This window comes from Macaca nemestrina, chromosome 2 (assembly GCF_043159975.1).
Source record: "Macaca nemestrina isolate mMacNem1 chromosome 2, mMacNem.hap1, whole genome shotgun sequence".
NCBI classification, from domain to species: Eukaryota; Metazoa; Chordata; class Mammalia; order Primates; family Cercopithecidae; genus Macaca; species Macaca nemestrina.
This window is the reverse complement of record NC_092126.1, coordinates 169786792-169802725: the sequence shown is the minus strand read 5'-3', so window position 1 is coordinate 169802725 and position 15934 is coordinate 169786792. Positions and strand designations below refer to the sequence as shown.

The 15934-nt window shown below is 38.7% G+C and overlaps 2 protein-coding genes across 4 annotated transcripts in view; one reads left to right on the top strand and one right to left on the bottom strand.

The window, feature by feature from the left end:
- LOC105470376 (zinc finger DHHC-type palmitoyltransferase 23) overlaps positions 1–3467 on the top strand; it is a 34293-nt gene extending 30826 nt beyond the window's left edge. The window contains exon 6 of the mRNA XM_011722286.3: positions 2387–3467. Within this exon, the coding sequence (XP_011720588.2) occupies positions 2387–2400 (14 nt within the window). The 3' untranslated portion in view covers positions 2401–3467. The remainder of the gene's footprint in view (positions 1–2386) is intronic.
- The window catches only part of LOC105470377 (coiled-coil domain containing 191), an 89165-nt gene that overhangs the window by 14454 nt on the left and 58777 nt on the right, over positions 1–15934 (bottom strand). For all 3 annotated transcript variants that reach the window (XM_071092394.1, XM_011722288.3, XM_011722289.2), the window contains 2 exons: positions 1788–1931; positions 47–199 (listed from right to left, as the gene is read on the bottom strand). In XM_071092394.1, the coding sequence (XP_070948495.1) occupies positions 47–199; positions 1788–1931 (297 nt within the window). The remainder of the gene's footprint in view (positions 1–46; positions 200–1787; positions 1932–15934) is intronic.

The window sequence follows — 15934 nt, the reverse complement described above, 5'->3', positions numbered from 1 at the left end:
ACTGAGCAATGAGATGTATTTAGGGTGCCCTTCCCTATATCCTTACCTGTAGCCAGCTCCGGATGACTCTCTTAAGCAGTATTTGGGAATAAAATTGATCAGCCTGGGCCATCTTTCTAGCCAGACTTTCCTGACTACACTGGAACCAGGTCAGCAGATATTTCCTCTGCAGGAACAAACAGTAATGTTCTTCTGCCACCTGGATAATTTTTTAAATGAGAAATATGATTCCTTACATTTAAAATCATTTAAACAAACACATCACCTTTGGAAATGATGCTATAAAACACATTTAGGCAGTTGGTAGAGAATAATCTGAAGGTACATGCAGCCTGTGTCCTAAAAGCTTTTACTGTTGACCTATTCTATGGAGGTTATAGATTCACATCACGACTGGCCTTTCAATGCCAGCTCCCTGAAGACCACAGTGATTTGCTGGTTATGGAAACGGAACAAACAACCTCTAAGCCATTACTTCACTTCCCCTGAGTTTTGGAGTGGGTAGCTGGCAACATTCTCAGTTTGCTCTCCTGGAGCTTGGACAGCAACTCCACAACAAACCTCTCTTTCTCATGACTTAACCACTGTCTAATTGAGGAAATGCCCATACTTTCAATTAGTGTTGTGGAATGAGCTGTCACCAGCATTGACATTTAGACATTATCAATAAACCACAAAACCATCTGATAGAAAATAACATGAATAATTTAATGTCTTTTCAACTATCATTCTATCAAAATAAACATACAAATCAGAATTTATAGATTTTTAAAAGTAACTGTTATATTCTTTTAAGAGGCAGGAGGGGAAAAGTCTTCTCCCTTAGTCCTCTCCAAACAATGACACATTTTTCTAAGCCTTGTCTAGATATCTGGCACTGTGAATGTGATTGATTCATGTGAGTCTCTTGGAAGTCATATTTATTGGCCAAAATGACCACCATGGAGGTCTCTGTGGCACTAGAGATTTCTGTCTGTCCTGGACTCAGCAGCCTGAGAGCCAAAAGATGAAATAACATTTTATCTAGTTTGAATTTTTAATCATTTAGTTGAATGCACTGGATAAATTTGTTAGGGAAATTTTAGAAATTTCAGTGGTGTTTGATTTCATATATCTCTCTGCAGTAGAGTGAATAACTGTTCTCTCTAATAGAATTATACACCCATACTCTTTGCAATGTGATTTCACAGTTCCTCCCTGTAGAGTGGATGGAGCTCCTTTTCTCCTCAGTGACTTTGAGCTTGGCCCTATGATTTGCTTTGGCCAGTGGAATGTGGACATAATATAAGCAGTGGGTTTACATAATTTGGTTTGGCCTTTTGTAGCTCTGAATAGCTGCTGTAACCAGAATGAGAGGCTTGGGGAGAGACCTGAACTCAATCCACAACTGGCCCACAGACATATGAGTGAGAAATAAATACTTGAGCTGTAAGCCACTGATATTTGGGGGTTGTTTGTTATTCAACTTTATCACAGGCAGAAACCTGACCAATGTACCTTATGGTAATAACTCTTCTCTTACTCAAACTGAGAGAAGCTTCTATTCATCTTACCTTGGGGGGATCTCTAATAAAACATTTCCTCTCATTTTTTCCAACCTATTCAATTACAAAGTCCTTCTCTACCTTAGAAGACCAAATCAAAAATTGTATCCAGAACAATTATACACATTCAATTAATTTATCTTTCTGGCTTCAAATCACCAAACCCTCCCCTCCCCCAAGCTTAACTGGGTATCCATCCTATTTGGAAAAGTTCATTTTCTAATCTGGGGGGTAACACTGCACCTGGACGTTTTGTTTGCTTTGCATTCTCAATATCTTCCAAGGCTCTAGACCTTTTTTCCTTAGCAAGACACCTTCATAATGTTCTTTGGCTATTGCTTCCAGCTGCTGGTTCCTCTTAATTCTCTTCTGCTTCTCAAGTTCTTTCTGGAAAAGATTAAAAAGCAAAATGCTGTGATCAAAAAACGAATGAATTTCATTTCAATGAAAAGCTAATGAATTTAATTTGAACATGTAACCATTGGACGGTGTGTTAATCATGATAACAGAGCTCTGGATAATAGGGCTTTTTCTTTAAAAAAAAAAAAAAAAAGAAGGAAATAATTCTGCTAAGAGGGTCAGGAGAAGCTGGTCATGAGTCTACAAGAATCAGGGCTATGCATATTCTTGGGTTTATTCAGTATTGTTCACAGAAATAATTTACCTCTCACCAAGTTACTAAAAGGTAAAACATCTAGTTAGGAGAGCAATCAGGATTTTTTCCCTCATATGAAAAACCCAGCCATACAGCCACTTCATTTAAACTATGGGATAGAAATTTAATGATACTCCATTAAAAGTCCAGAAGAATATTCTTACTACTAAGCTATTTTTCTTTTTAGGTGAAGAACAGTAAGTCCAGAGGCAAGTTAAAGATAGTTGATCATCATTAAGCTACCTTCCCTCTCCTAAGAAGGAAAAAGATGAACTATTCCTGGTAATACACTGAGAAAAGACACTCCATGACCCTCAAAGAACTGTACCCCTCAGGGGTGTGACCAAGAAAGATGACAAAAACTTAATGATCGACCCTATAGGTATCATTATTTCCTTTATTTCCTTTTTCTCTGGTAATAAAAATAGCTTATAGTAAAGGTGAGAGAAAAAGAAATCTACCCAGAAAGGGTGAATGGGAGCAAGTGACACCTGCGGTGAAAGACACAAGAGCAACAAAGACTGAAGACTGCTTTCATAGTCGTCATCTTTGCAGCATAAATACACAAACATTTAATTTAAGCTGATTTCCTTTACTTCATATGATTTCACATCAGGAAAAAGGCAGTGGTGAACTGGCTGATCCTGACAAGCTACTTACTGTGCCTGAGCCTTCTGTGAGAGAAACATTACAGAGAGAGCAATGGAACATTTCTAATATGGAAGGAAGAATTGCTCTAATTTTCCAATACAAACTGCCTATTTCTGTACAAGCTCTGAAAAATGAAATGTCCATATTCTCTCAGACATTAAACCAAAATAAGCTTTATACTCTTTATTCCAGGCACTTGAGATACTTGTTGAATGAAATGGCCAGAGAGAAAATTTACAACAATTTTCTCATGCGTAGTAAGAGGAAGCTGAGGGTTAAGTGGGGAGGAAAACAGAAACTGACCCTTCCACATCCACTGAAATGTCCCTGTAGCATTAAGGCAGCAGCTGCATCTTGCAGACAGACATCTAACGCAGATAATAACCTTTGGAGAAGCCCTCAGGCTCAGACAAAAGAACCTGTTCTCATGCACAGATAAGTTACGGTGTAAATATCTCCTAGAATGATAACTATGGCTGGTGTTATCGGCTCCAAAAGGAAAACTATTTTCAGGAGAATTGTGGGGAAAACCAGACTTTTTCAAAGTCTACATTTCCATGGAAAAAATAAAGAAAAACATGAGTTCTGTTTAAGTCAAAATGTTGTATTCTTACACAGCAATTTAATTCAAATGTGTAGCTCCTCCCTCTATTAAGGATTCCTCAATAGAGCTGGTTGTATTTCATTAATAATACATTTTCAATCTCCTTGTATATAAAATGTCTTTAATAGCACCTGCATCCATGATTTACTGTGAGGATTACATGATATGATGCCGTTTTGAGATGGCACTTATAGTGGGGATCTGTGTAGCTAGGGTTTCATAGAATACATAGTTCACTCGGGCTAAAAAGGGGTATAAAATCTGGGCTTCTTTCTGAAATAAATGTGTGGCTTTGTCAGCTAGTATGCTTTAGAAGAAAAGCCAGAAATTACAGCTATGTTAAAAAAAAGTACAGGGAAATTGACTCTGCCCCAAAACTCTTGGCCTTCTGTCCCTTGTATGCTACTCTCCCTTTGTGCTCTAGAATATATTCCTGCTTACCCACTCCTGTAATTTATACTCTGCTCTTCTGCATCATGAATTTCTCCCTTACTACTGGATTATTCCCATCAGTATGCAAACATGTGCCAGTATCTCCCCTCTTCAAAACAAAACAAAACAAAAAAAAACAAATAAAACAAACAAACAAAAACTAACAAAAAAGAACTAGAGGCCATGAGTACAGATGCAGATCTCTTTGATCTCATGAGATCCCCATCTATCTCTGATCTCATGAGATCCGCATCTATACTTATGGTCTCTAGTTCCTCACCTATTCTCTCCTCAGCCCACTGGAAATGGGGCTCCTTTCCTAGCACACCACTGAAAGCCCTGTTGCTCTAGGTCATGAATGCTTGCTGGGCTTCCAAATCAAAGAATCATTTATCCGTGCTACTTTTAATTGAACTCAGTAGCATTCAGCCAAATTCACCACTCCCATCACTCCCCTAACAGAAATACTTTTTTCTCTTGGTGTTTTGATTCTAAACTCTCCTGTTCTCTTTCTACCTCACTAGCTCCTCATCCTCTGAATAGCTATTTATAGTCCTTAGGTCTTGATCTTGGACTCTTATCTCTACTCTATCCAGTCTCCCAAGTTGATTACAGCTACTTCCAGAGCATTAAAAACATTGACTTGTTTTTTCACTTCCATACACAATCTTGTCGTCCAGGCTTATATACCCAAGCACATATTGGACATGTTCATTTGGATGTCTAATAGGTATCTCACATTTAACATGCCCCCACTAGACACTGTGGAGGCCGCCTCAGCATCCAGGAGCTCAAATATCAGCTCTTCAGAGAGGTATTTCCCATACTGCTTCCACCAACTATACCACTCTCTCCCTACTTCTTTAGTCATTAATTTGACTAAACTAGCAAATTTCCCCAACTAGCATATAAGCTTTCAGAGGGCAGGGCTGTTATTGGTCTTCTTCATTGCTACATTCTAACATCTAGAACAATGACTATCATGTAGTAAATGCTTTACAGATATTTGTTCAATGTGCAAATATACTTGACAAACAATTATGGAAAACTTTAAATCTTGCCTTGTTTTCTCTGATAAAATTATTTTTTCAACCACAAACTTCAGCTGCCCATCAATCAGAAGTATATATAGCCATAAAAGTTACTGCCTGTTAAGTATAAGCATTTAATAAACATAGAGGGGGTGTTAAGAAGAGGTTAGATTTTTATTTTTGGAAGGTCACTGTGTGAGACCTCTGAGTGGCCACCTTACTGTGGCACCCAACATGCTCTTCTAGCAGGGTCATGGGGACACTAAGCTGTAGCCATGTCTTGCCCCTGTACCACCTCTTGCTGAATATAGAGGATGGGTCTGTCATGGGGGCTTATCCCTGAGGAATTCTTCCAGTTCCTTTATCTAAAATGGTGTCATAGCACCCTATACACACATAACTGGGTTTATCTCATAGTATCTCTCCAAAGAAATATATATGATTCACCAGACACTTTATCATATCAACAGTAGGGTCTTTTATTTACGTCATTAGAAAACATGGTACCTCTGTTGGACAATTTGCTGGTACACTCAGTGAGCCAAAAAACTGCCCAAATAGAAGAGGTTAAGCAGAGTTCAACCAAACACATCTAGGATGCAAATGATTTAGAGAAGTCTCAGAAGGCACTTGCTCAGAAGTGCCATTATCTTTTTGATATCCAGAGGAATAACACTACTATGGCCTTGGAGGTTGCTTACTGGGAAAAGCTATATAAAGTATATAAGGAAGTAAAGAATTGCTTGGCAGAACTTGATGCCTCAAAAGGAATAAGACCCATGAAAATCTGAGTGGAGAAGCACATTGTGTAGAGCATCTTTGTCCAGAGGGAAAAGAAGACAATTGCCATGTGCATTTTATATCTAAAGTTGTCCTCAAAGAAGACTCAAGTATAGCCAGTCTATAAATGCATCTATCTCAATTCAGATAGCTCCAGTCAATTAATGGAATGGAAACTAGTCTATGTGACAAACTCTTTGTATCTATTGCTATGAACTGCAGCTTCTAAGAAGAAAATGTTTGGGCTTGGTATAGTGAGAGAAATAAAATGATCTCTTAGTCAGTAATGTACTTTTCACCATTCTTGTTCTACGTAAGTGGTTTTCTTCCAACAAGGAAAAAGCTGGTCAGGCAACGAATTCATGATTTTTTTTGTGAACTGATCAGAGATCTGAAGCTACCCCCAAATCTGGAGAGACAGGCATCTTCAAGGAAGCACAAGACCTAAGCATTTGTTTATCCGAGGCAGAAGCCACTGGATACCATATGAGTGAGTAAGACGATTAAACTAGAAATGTTGGTGAACTGATGGAGGCAGAGAGTGAGTGGGCCAGCATGAGAAGGTTGAAGCTCCTGGGGATCACAGTCATGGGGGGTCTTCTCATCCCTTTGCAGGGTTTTCTTCTAAGAACCCCACCAGGCTCTCACAGAGAAGATCATGGAGAATCCACAGAAAGTTCCCACCATGGTTCTGGCTGGGGAGAGGCACAACAGCAACTGCAAAATCTTCCCAGAGCATTCTTCCTTAGGAAACAAAAGTTTTATCTGTCCTAGCAACCACCCCAGTGCACTGGCAGAATAGCACTCCTTCTGAGGGAAGGGCACGCAGGGGATTCTGCCCAGACAAGTCCTCCCTACCTCACTTAGGGGGTGGGGAAGCCTTATTCTCCAGAGGGAAGGTCTTTAAGGTCACAGACTGAGACTGTGGTGGATACCCACTGCGGATAAAGGGAAAAGGGGGGCAGAAAAAAGCTCTACCACTGGAGTAGGAACAGAAGTTATCTGAGTGCCTAAAGCTGTGCATTCCAAACACTGATACTTAATCAGAACACAGAATTCTCCCCATCATCCACACCCTATCACCACAGTTATACAAGCTTCCAATAATAATAGTGGATTACAGCTGGGAGAGCTGTAAACAACAGATTCTCTCTGGGGAGCAGCATAAAAGGAAGACCCAAAACCAAAAGAGGAAGCAAAAACAAAGTCACTAGAAGACAATAAAGTCTCTGGTGTCTACAGCACACAGCAACAAACTTCAACGATGGTGACCATGGCAACAACAAGCTTCAAACATAGCCCAATTCCTGGCTAAATTAGTACAAATCTCCACACTCTAGGCCAACGTGTTGCAGTTTCTATTGCCCTGAACAAAGGTCTGGCCTTCAACAAAAAAATACAAGGCATACCCAAAGATAAGAAGTAAATACACCCTGAAAAGATGAGGCAATCATCAGAACAAGCCTCAGATATGACAGAGATGCTGGAACTATCAGAGAGGGAATTTTAAATAACTTCCAAAAATAATGTTAAATGTTCTAATGGAAAAGGTAGACATCCCAGATCAGATATTTTAGCAGAGACGTGGAAACTATAAAAAAAGATTCAAAACAAAAATGCTAGAAATAAAAAAACACATGGCAATAGAGATAGAAGAGGCACTTCAACTGGCTTACTGCTAGAAGATACAGCCAAGGAAAGAATCAGGTAACCTGACAATATGGCAATGGAAATTACACAAACTGAAAGGCAAAAAGAGTGAAAAACACAATAGTGCATCTGAGAGCTGTGGGACAGTATGAAACAATGTAACACTGGCATAACAAATCCCATAAGGAAAATAAAAAGAATGGGGCAAGTGAAATAATTTGAAGAAATAATGGGCAAACATATTCCAAAATCAGTAACAAAACACAAAATAATATATCCAAGAAACTTAAGACCACCAAAGCCAAGACCAAACCAACCAACCAACCAACCAACCAACCATACCTAGACATATCATATTCTGCTAAAAATCAAAGACAAAGTCTTGAAGGTAGCTAAAGGGAAACACCTACTGTCATGAACTGCATGCTTGTGTCCTCCTAAAGTTAACTATGTTGAAGCCCTAACCCCTCTTGTGGCTGTATTTGAACATAGGGCCACTAAGGAAGTAATTAAAGTGAAATGGGGTCCTAGGGTGCAGCCCTAATTGTATAGAATTAATGTCCTTATAAGAAGCAATACCATGGTGCACTTGTTTGCTCTCTCTCGCATGCGCTCTCTCCCTCTCCCACGTGCTGTCTCCCTCTCCCACGCACTCTCTCCCTCTCCCACGCACTCTCTCCCTCTTCCCTCTCTGTCTCCAAACACAAACACCAAGGAAAGGTTATATGAGGACACAGTGAGAAGAAGCCGTCTACAAGCCAAGAAGACCCCTTTCCAAAAGCCAACCATGCAGGCACCCTGATCTTGGACTTTCCAGCCTCTAAAACTGTTGAGAAAACAAATTTCAGTTGTTTAATCCACCTAGTCTGTGACATTTTGTTATGGCAGCCTGAACAGAATAAGACACCCGCAAAGAAAGACAGGTAAGAATTACAGTAGATGTCTTGTGAGAAACCAGGCAGCAAGAAAACAATACAGTAACATCATTAAGGTGTTGAAAGAAAAAAAAAAAAAACCTGTCAACCCAGAATTCTATATCCAGCAAAAAACATACTTTAAAAACGAAGGAAAAATAAAGACTCTCGGACAAATAAAAACTGAAGGAATTCACTGCCAGCAGATCTACCCTACAAGAAATGGTAAAGAAAGTTCTTCAGGCATAAAGAATATAATATAGGTTAAGAACTTAGATCTATACAAAGAAATGAAGAGCATGGGAAACAGAAGAAATAAAGGTAAAATGTAATCATCTTATTTTTAATTCCACTAAGAGAAAACTAATTGTTAAAATAATAAGTTTAACAAGATATTGGCTATTTATAGTATACATAAAAATATAACATGACAACAATACCAAAAGGAATGGGAGGAAGGAACTGGGAAATACTGATAGAAGGTTCTTTCACTACATATAAAGTGTTGTTATTTGAAGGTGGAAAGAGATTATTATTATTATTATTTGAGATAGGGTCTTGCTATGTTACCCAGGCTTGTCTCAAACTACTGGACTCAGGCAGTCCTCCTGCCTCAGCCTCCAAAGTAGCTGAGATTACAGGTACATGCTACCACACTCAGGTAGAAGGAGATTATTTTAAAAATGTAAACACTAGGGTAACTAAAAATATTTTCAAAAGAGGGCCAGGCACAGTGGCTCACGCCGGTAATCCCAGCACTTTGGGAGGCCGAGGCAGGTGGATCACGAGGTTAGGAGTTTGAGACCAGCCTGGTCAAGATGTCTCTACTAAAAATACAAAAATTAGCCAGGTGTAGTGGCGGGCATGTACAATCCCAGCTATTCGGGAGGCTGAGGCAGGAGAATCGCTTGAACCCAGGAGGCAGATGTTGCAGTAAGCCGAGATCATGCCACTACACTCCAGCCTGGGTGACAGAGCAAGACTCCATCTCATATATATATATGTAATATATATATATATTACATTTATATTTATATATTTATATTTTAAAGAGGTATAAATAAAAACTACAAAAAAAATGATAAAACAGAATCATAAAGATGCTTAATTAAAACCAGATAAGGTAGGGGAAAAAAAAAGAAAAACAAAGAATAAGTACAACAAATAGAAAATAGCTAACAAGAAGATAGATTTTAATCCAGTTGTGGCTAGGTGTGGTGGCTCACGCCTGTAATCCCAGAACTTTGGGAGGCTGAGATGGGTGGATCACCTGAGGATGGGAGTTCAAGACCAGCCTGACCAACATGATGAAACCTAGTCTCTACTAAAAATACAAAATTAGCCAGGCGTGGTGGTGCATGCCTATAATCCCAGCTACACGGAAGGCTGAGGCAGGAGAACCGTTTGAACCCAGGAGGCAGAGGTTGCAGTGAGCTGAGATCACGCCATTGCACTCTAGCCTGGACAACAAGGGTGAGACTCCATCTCAAAAAAAATTTTTTTTTTAATCCAGTTTTATCAATAATCACTTTAAAGTTAATGGGCTAAACGTAATAGTTTAAAGACTGAGATTATCAGATTAGATACCAAATGAAGAAACAGCTATATGATGTCTATAAGACATTCAATTTTATAGGACATAGATGTAAGTCTTTTTTTTTTTTGAGATGGAGTCTCGCTCTGTCGCCCAGGCTGGAGTGCAGTGGCTTGATCTCGGCTCACTGCAAGCTCCACCTCCCAGGTTCATGCCATTCTCCTGCCTCTGCCTCCCAATTAGCTGGGACTACAGGTGCCTGTCACCATACCTGGCTAATTTTTTTGTATTTTTTTTAGTAGAGACGGGGTTTCACCTTGTTAGCCAGGATGGTCTCGATCTCCTAACCTCACGATCCACCTGCCTCGGCATCCCAAAGTGCTGGGATTAGAGGTGTGAGCCACTGCGCCCAGCCATGTAAGTCTTTTTAAACATACATGCACCTAATAACAAACCTTCAAAGTACATGAGGCAAAACCAGATAGATATGAAAGGAGAAATGAATGCCCAAGTTTAGTTAGAAACTTCAATATTCCTCTCTCAATAACTGATAGAAGCAGGCAGAAAAATCAGTAAGAATATAGATATAGATACAGTAAGACACAGACATACTTAATGTGACTTGGCATTTTTGCAGACCAATGACAGCTTAGTACTATAGTACTATACATATTCTTCTCAAGTGCACACAGAACATTCACTGAGATATACAATATTCTGGGCCATAAAGCAAAACTTTATAATTTCATGCAATATACATTCTTAGAACATAATGAAATTAAACTAGAAATTAAAACTAGACATTAAACTAGTAGAAAGTTATCTGGAAGTCCTCAAATATTTAAACTTTAAAGAATAAACTTCTTAATAACCCATGGGACAATGAGGACATCTCAAGGGAAATTAAAAATATTTTGAACTAAATAAAGATAAAAATATCAATATATGATATATAAGTAAAAGAGTACTTAGAGGGAAATTTACAGCAGTAAATTCATATACTAGAAAAGGAGAGGCCAGGCATGGTGGCTCATGCCTTTAATCTTACCACTTTGGGAGGCCAAGGTGGGAGGATCTCTTGAGCCCAGGAACTTAAGACCAGCCTGGACAACATAGTGAGACCCCATCTCTACAAAAAATTTTAAAAATCAATTGGACATGGTGGTGCATGCCTGTAGTCGCATTTACTCAGGAGGCTGAGGTGAGAGGATTGCCTGAGCCCAGAAGTTTGAGATTACAGTGAGCTATGATCACACCACTGCATTCCTACCTAGGCAACAGAACAAGGCCCTGTCTCTAAAGAAAGAAAGAAAAAGAGAAAGCTCTGAAATCAATAATTTAAGTTTATATCTTAGGAAACTAGAGGAAGAGAGCAAAATCTTAAGGAGGAGGACAGAAATAAAAATTAAAGCAGAAATCAATGAAATTGAAAAGAGGAAAATAACAAAGAAAACCAATGAAACCAAAAGTTAGTTTTTGAAAAGAAATGAAATTGATAAAACTGATATCCAGGTAAACCAGAAAAGAGAGAAGATATATATCGCCAATATCAAAATTTAAAGAGCAGACATCAATACTGATCTCACAGACATTAAAAAGGTCATAAGAGAATACTAGGACCTCTATTCCAAGAGACTTGAAAACTTAGATTAAATGCTCAAATTTCTTGAAATATACAAACTACCAAGGTTTACTCAAGAAGAAAGAAAAACTGAATAGCTCAATATCTATTAAAGAAATAGAATATATTATTTTAAATCCTCTTAAAAAAGAAAACTCCGGGTGAGGGACAAAAAACTACAAATTAGGTTCAGTGTATATTGCTCAGGTGATGGATGCACCTAAATCTCACAAATCCCCACCAAACAATTTACTCATGTAATTAAATACCACCTGTTCCCCCAAAACCTACAGAAATAAAAAATTTAATATAAAATAATTAAAAAAAAGAAAATTCCAGGCCCAGGTGGTTTCACCAGTGAATTCTACCAAACATTTTAGAGAGAAATAACACCAACTTTACACACTCTCTTCCAAAAAGTAAAAAAGGGTATACTTTCCCCATTTTATGAGGCTAACCATTATCCTAATACCACAACAAGACAAACATAATATTTAAAAAAAGGAAATGCAGGCTGGGTGTGGTGGTGCATGCTTAGAATCCCAGCTCCTCAGAAGGCTTAGGCAAGATAACTTGAACCCAAGTGTTCAAGACTAGCCTGCGCAACATAGCGAGACCATACCTCCAAAAAAAAAAAAAAAAAGGCCAGACGTGGTGGCTCACGCCTGTAATCCCAGCACTTTGGGAGGCTGAGGTGGGCAGATCACAAGGTTGAAAGTTCAGGCCAGCCTGGCCAACATGGTGAAATCCCATCTCCACTAAAAAAACAAAAAATAGCTGGGTGTGGTGGTGCGTGCCTCTAACCCCAGCTACTCAGGAGGCCAAGGCAGGAGAATCACTTGAACCCGGGAGGTGGAGGTTGCAGTGAGCTGAGATTGCGCCATGGCACTCCAGTCTGGACGACAGAGTGAGACTCCATCAAAAACAAACAAACAAACAAAAACCCCAAAAACCAAATTCTTAACAAAATACCAGCAAATGAAATCTAACAATATATAAAAATTACACACTATGACCAAGTGGAGTTCATCTCAGGAAGGCAAGGCTAATTTTACATTGGAAGACCAATCAATGTAGTTTACCATATTAGTAGAGGAATTAAGAAAACTATATGATCATATCAAAGATGCAGAAAGAGCTTTCAGTGTTAATAAACACTCTCAGCAATCTAGAAATAAATGAAAACATCCTTCATCTAATAAAAGGCATTCATGAAAAACCCACAGCAAACATCATACTTAATGGTGAGATACTGAATGCTTTCCCCCTAGATATGAAACAAGGCAAGGATGTCTTCTCTCCCCATGCCTATTCCATCTCATACTGGAAGTCCTAACTAGTGCAATAAGGCAAGATAAATAAGTAAAAGGCATGCAGATTGGAAAGGAAGAAATAAAACTGCATTTATTAGCAGACAACCTGGTTGTTTATCTAGAATATTCCAAATAATTTACAAAAATACTTCTGGAACCAAAAAGCGAGTTTAGCAAGATTGCAGGATACAACATCAACATACTAAAATGAATTATATTCCCATATTAGCAATGAATAAATGGAGTATGAAAATTTTAAAAAATATGATTTATAATAGTGCCCCCAAAATGCAGTACTTAGGTACAAATTTAACAAAATGTGAGATGTGAGAAACAATGATGAAAGAAATCAAAGATCTAAATAAATGGAGAAAAGACATCAGCAAGATGGTGGAGTAGCAGCTTTCTACCATTATATCCCCACAGAAGCACTGATTTTTGACAAGTACCCATGGATGAGAGTACCTTTGTGGAAGTCCAGAAGTCCAGCAGTGAAGTTCCAGCACATCACTAGACACGTTGAAGACGGTAAGAATAGTTTCACTTTATCTGGGTCACCCCTCCCTCAAGGCAGCACAGTTCAATGCCAAGAGAGACCCCCACAGCCTGTGATTCCTCCCATAGGGGAAAGTGAGAGGAGAGTGAGAAAGCATTCAGCTCCCTCAGCTTTGTAGGATGCTGCCCAAGAGGCCCACTTCTTTCTTACCTTACCCAGATTACTGAAGTAATCAGCACAGCTGAGTGGTTCAAGGAAGCTGGGAACAGGGAAGAAAGGCCACAGACCCTTATACTAACCAATAAACAAATAAGGAGATTCAATTAGTAATTTAAAAATCTAACAAAGAAAAACCCAGGACTTCATTGGTGAATTATATCAAACATTTAAAGAATTAATGCCAATTATTTTCAAACTCTTCCAAAAAAACTGAAGAGAAAGGAACATTTCTACAATCATTTTATGAGGCCAGCATTACCCTGATACTAAAGACAGACAAGGATAATACAAGAAAAAAAATTATAGGCCAATATACCTGATGAACATAAGTGCAAAAATCCTGAACAAAATAGTAGCAAACTAAATTCAAGAGCACATTAAAAGGATAATACACTATGATCAAGTGGGAGTTATCCCTGGGATGCAAGGATGGTTCAATATGCACAAATCAATAAATGTGGTACACCATATTAACAGAATGAAGGATAAAAATAATATGATCATCTCAACAGATGCAGAAAAGCATCTGACAAAACTCAACATCCCTGCATGATAAAAAAAGCTTTCAGTAGGCTGGGTCACCTCTGTGACCCAGGTGTGGTGGCTCACGCCTGTAATCCAGCACTTTGAGAGGCTGAGGCAGGAGGATCGCTTGAGCCCAGGAGTTTGAGACCAGCTTGGGTAACATAGTGAGACCTGGACTCTATGATTCATATGGAAAGTCAAATGAACTAGAATTAGCCAAAACATTCTGAAGAAGAAAAATAGAGTAGCGGAATTCACAATGCCTATAAAGCTACAGCAATCAAAGACAGTATTACTTGCAAAGGAATAGACATAAAGAAACAACAGAAAAGAATAGAGAGCCCAGAAATAGATCCACACAATATGGTCAACTGATTTTTGGCAAAGGTATACAAGTAATTTAATGGAGAAAAAATAGTCTTCTCAACAAATGATACTGGAACAACTGAACATCTGTATAAAAAATGAATTACAGCATACCTCACACCTTATATTAAAATTAACTCCAAATGGGCTGCACACGGTGGCTCATGCCTGTAATCCCAGTACTGCACTTTGGGAGGCTGGGGTGGGTGAATCACTTGAGGTCAGGAGTTTGAGACCAGCCTGGACAACCTGGTGAAACCACGTCTCTACTAAAAATATAAAAATTAGCTGGGCATGGTGGCGTGTGCCTGTAGTCTCAACTTGGGAGGCTGAGGTGGGAGAATCGCTTGAGCCTGGGAGTTGGAGGTTACAGTGAGCCGAGATCGTGCCACTGCACTCCAGCCTGGGTGACAGTGAGGCCCTGTCTCGGAAAAAAAAGAAAAGAAAAAAAAAATTAACTCCAAATAGACCACAGACCTAAATGTAAGATGTAAAACTTTGTGAAGGAAAAACTGAAAATCTGAATGACTTTGGGTTTGGTGATTAGTTTTGGATACAACACCAACAGCACAATCCATGAAAGAAAAAAGTAAGGTTGACTTTATTAAAATTTAACACTTTCCTCTGTGAAAGACACTGTTAAGTGAATTAAAGTACAAACCTTAGACTGGGAGAAAATATTTGCAAATCACCTATCGAACAAAGGACTTGGTCCAGAATATATAAAGAACTTTTAAAACCCAACAATAAGTAAACAAAAAATGGACAAAAGATCTGAACAGATACTTCATCAGAGAAGATATATGGATATCAAGTGAAGATATGAAAGGATTCTTAGCATTATTTGTTGTTAGGGAAATGCAAATAAATACCACAATGATATATTACTACGTACCTATTAGAACATATTAACCCCCCCAAACTGGCAATAACAAATGCTGATGAGGATGTGCAACAAAAAGACCTTTCATTTATCATTGGTAGGAACACAAAATGGCGCAGCCTCTTTGGAATGGAATTTGGCAATTACCTAAAAACTTAAACGTTGACTTACCACACTACCTAGCAATCACATTCCTAGGTATTTACCTAAGTGAATTGAAAACATAAAAAATTAAAAAAAAATTTTTTTTAGAAACAGGGTCTTGCTTTGTCACCCAGGCTGGAGTGCAGTAGCAAATCATAGCTCTCTGCAACTTTGAACCCCTGAGCTCAAGCGATCCTCCCACCTCAACCTCCCAAGTAGCTGGGACTACAGGTGCATGTCACCACACCTGGCTAATTTCTTTTATTTTGTAGAGACAAGGTCTCACTATGTTGCCCTGGCTGATATGAACCTTTGGGCTCCAGAAATCCACCTCAGCTTTCCAAAGTATTGGGATTACAGGTGTGAACACCTGGCTGAACTGAAAACTTATGAGTCCAAACAAAAACATGTATGTAAATGTTTCTAGCAACTTTATTCATAATTGCCAGAAACTGGAAGCAATATCAACAGAGGAATAGATAACTTGCATATGCAGACGAAATTCTATTGGAATACTATTTGATGATAAAAAGGACTGAGCTTTTGATTCATGCAACAAAATGGATGAATCA